The following is a 2,762-nucleotide window of genomic DNA, read 5'->3' as shown; positions in this document are numbered from 1 at the left end:
AAACCAACCAAAACTAAACAAAAAACCCTTCTCTTCAGTAAGGTTTAGAAGGCCATTCCCCCAACCCCCTGCCCAATTGTATGATTTGGGGAAATGAAAGCATTTTAGAAATTTGAATGTACTTATATTTCTTCAATAAGAATTTCATTATATGCTCTATCAATTCTCTGTCATTCAGTGTGTCTATTAATCTGCAATTTGTTTTTCAGTATGTCCTGTCTGTTTTGAAATTTACATACCCTACGTTGTTCCAAGGGTGAGTATCTTTTAATATTTTTAAATTTACTGTTTAAAATTTTTATTTATGTGTATGTGTGTGTTGTGAGTGTATGCTGTATATGTGTGTGTACACATGCGCGCATGTGCATGCGCACACCCAAGGAGGCCAGAAGAGGGCATTGGATCCCTTGGAGCTATAGTTACAGGTAGTTGTGAGCCACCTAACATTAGTGCTGGGAACCAAACCTGAGTCCTTTGGAAGAGTAGCATATGCTGTTAACCTCTGAGCCATCTCTCCAGTTTCCAGGGGTGAGTATCTTTAAGGCCCTTCATACACATTTGTAGGAAATGTTCAAACAACATCAATACATGTTATTTGAGAGTGTTTTAATAACTGCATAGGTTTATCATCAAACAGACATTCTACAGTTGATACCTTCTGTCACTGAATGTTTAAATCATATTTTGTTTAGGAAGAGTAAAAATAGCATATTAACCAGGACCCACGACTGGTTAATGTGCAGAGACTAAGAGACCGAAGAGTACTCAGCCCTAAAGGGGATACCTATACCACACATTTTCCTCTCAAGGCTCAGAGATCATTGAAGAGGGCTGGAAAGATTGTAAGAGGCAGAGGCAGAGATGAATACAAGGAAACTGTATTGTCTAGACACCCCAGAGTTGCACAAGTGAGCTCACAGTGCTTATGACAGCATGCACAAGACCTGTGAAACCCAAGCCAGACAGGGTCCAGCATGGGATCTATTGGGAATTGATAGATGCTGAAAGAGAGAGAGCCAGTTTTCCTTACTGGAATGACACCAGGTACACTGACCTGACTCCAAGGGATGGACTCACAACCAAGAGCATTTGAGAAACACAGATTAGACTTCATAGGTCTTTAAGAAAAAGAGAGAGGGGACATGAAGTTGGGAGGGGACTAGTAAATGGAGTAGAGGTGGGGCAGGGGATCTAGAAGATGATTAAAATACATAGTATGAAATTCTTTCTCTTTCCCCCCCCCCCCCGTTTTTCTTTCTTTTTTTTGAGACATGGTCTCCCTGTAGCCCCAGCTAGCCTGGAACTTGCATGTAGACAAGGCTGGCTTCAGTTTCATAGAGCTGCACCTACCTCTACCTCCCAAGTGCTGGGATTAAAGTTGTGTGTCACCATACCAATCTTGTATGAAATTCTTGAATCAATTAAAAAAAAAACCATATCAAACATTTTTGTATTCAAACCTGTCAAAATTCCAATGACTTCTTGCATATTCCCACTTAAGACATGTAGTAAAAGATCATGAATTTTTTTAGTATTTTTGAATATTGATAGTTTCTAAAAAACATTTTACTAATTTTCCTTTTTACTCAGCCTGTATTTGAAAGCTTCTATAATTCCATATTTAAACCATGACTTTTATTTTTTCCTTTCTGCTAATTTTATGAGCAAATAATGGTATATTACTTTGTTTCACAGTTTCTTAGCTTATTCTGAAAGTCAGTTTTTATGGTCATTATATGTTCTTACCTTTTTTTAGTGAACTATTTGTGCCTTTTACCTATTTTCTCTGAGGTTTTAGTATTTCTCATTAATTTAGTGTATCCTGGTTTGGGTACTGGGGATTGAACCCAAGATCTCACTCCATCTAGACTTCTATCACTGAGCTGTATTACCAGATATGAAAAAAAATTTTTTAAGACAAAGTCTTCTTAAGTTACCCAGACTGGCTTTAAGCTCATTGGATACCTGAGACAGGCCTTGAATCCTCTTGCCTCAGGCTTCTGAGTCTGAGGTCTTCCACCTCACACGTCTGACCAGCAGACCTGGTTTTAGTACATTCTTTAGATTTTAAGGATACTACTAGGGACTGGAGAGATGGCCCAGCGGTTAAGAGTGATTGCTGCTCTTCTAGAGGACCTGAGTTTGATTCCCAGTACCCTGTTGGGTGGCTCACAACTGCCTGTAACTATAGCTTCAGGGGATCCAACACCTTCTTCTGGCCTCCATGGGTACCTACACACATGTGGCATACACACAGACACATAAACACACACATACACACAGAAACATACACATATACACAAATAAAAATAAAAAGTAAAATAAATAAAAATAAAAAATACCACCATTTGACCATCATGATTATTGGAAACATTTTTGTAATTTGGTTTTTCTTTATTTATAACTAGTTTTGATTACTTAAATGCTTTTTTGTTGTTGTTTGTTTCGGGAGAGGGTCTCCTTGTAGCCCCAGATGGCCTGGAACTCACTATGTAGACCAGACAGGCCTTGAACTCAGAGATTCACCTGTTTCCCGAGTACTGGGATCAAAGACGCGCTTGGATATAAATCTTCTTTAAATGTCTCGTAGAATTCTGCTGTGAATCCATCTGGGCCTGGGCTTTTTTCAATCTGGAGGTTTTGTATTTCCATTTCAGTTTCCTTATATGTTATGGATCTGTTTAAGCTGTTGATCTCATCTTGGTTTAGTTTTGGTGGTTCCTATGATTTTAGATACCGGTCCATTCTTTTGGTTTTCAATT

General features: G+C 38.6%; 1 protein-coding gene across 7 annotated transcripts in view; it reads left to right on the top strand.

Annotated features, from left to right (window-relative positions):
• Positions 1–209: 209 nt before the first annotated feature.
• Tmem241 (transmembrane protein 241) overlaps positions 210–2,762 on the top strand; it is a gene marked incomplete at its 5' end in the record, with an annotated part of 121,622 nt that continues 119,069 nt past the window's right edge. For all 7 annotated transcript variants that reach the window (XR_003851829.1, XM_029570697.1, XM_029570696.1 and 4 more), the window contains 1 exon segment: positions 210–256. Coding sequence is in view for 6 of the 7 variants with exons in the window: in XM_029570697.1 (XP_029426557.1) it covers positions 210–256 (47 nt within the window).

This window comes from Nannospalax galili, unplaced genomic scaffold (genome assembly GCF_000622305.1).
Source record: "Nannospalax galili isolate Female #2095 unplaced genomic scaffold, S.galili_v1.0 scaffold162, whole genome shotgun sequence".
In the NCBI taxonomy this organism is placed as follows: domain Eukaryota; kingdom Metazoa; phylum Chordata; class Mammalia; order Rodentia; family Spalacidae; genus Nannospalax; species Nannospalax galili.
This window is presented reverse-complemented; position numbering and strand designations above follow the sequence as displayed.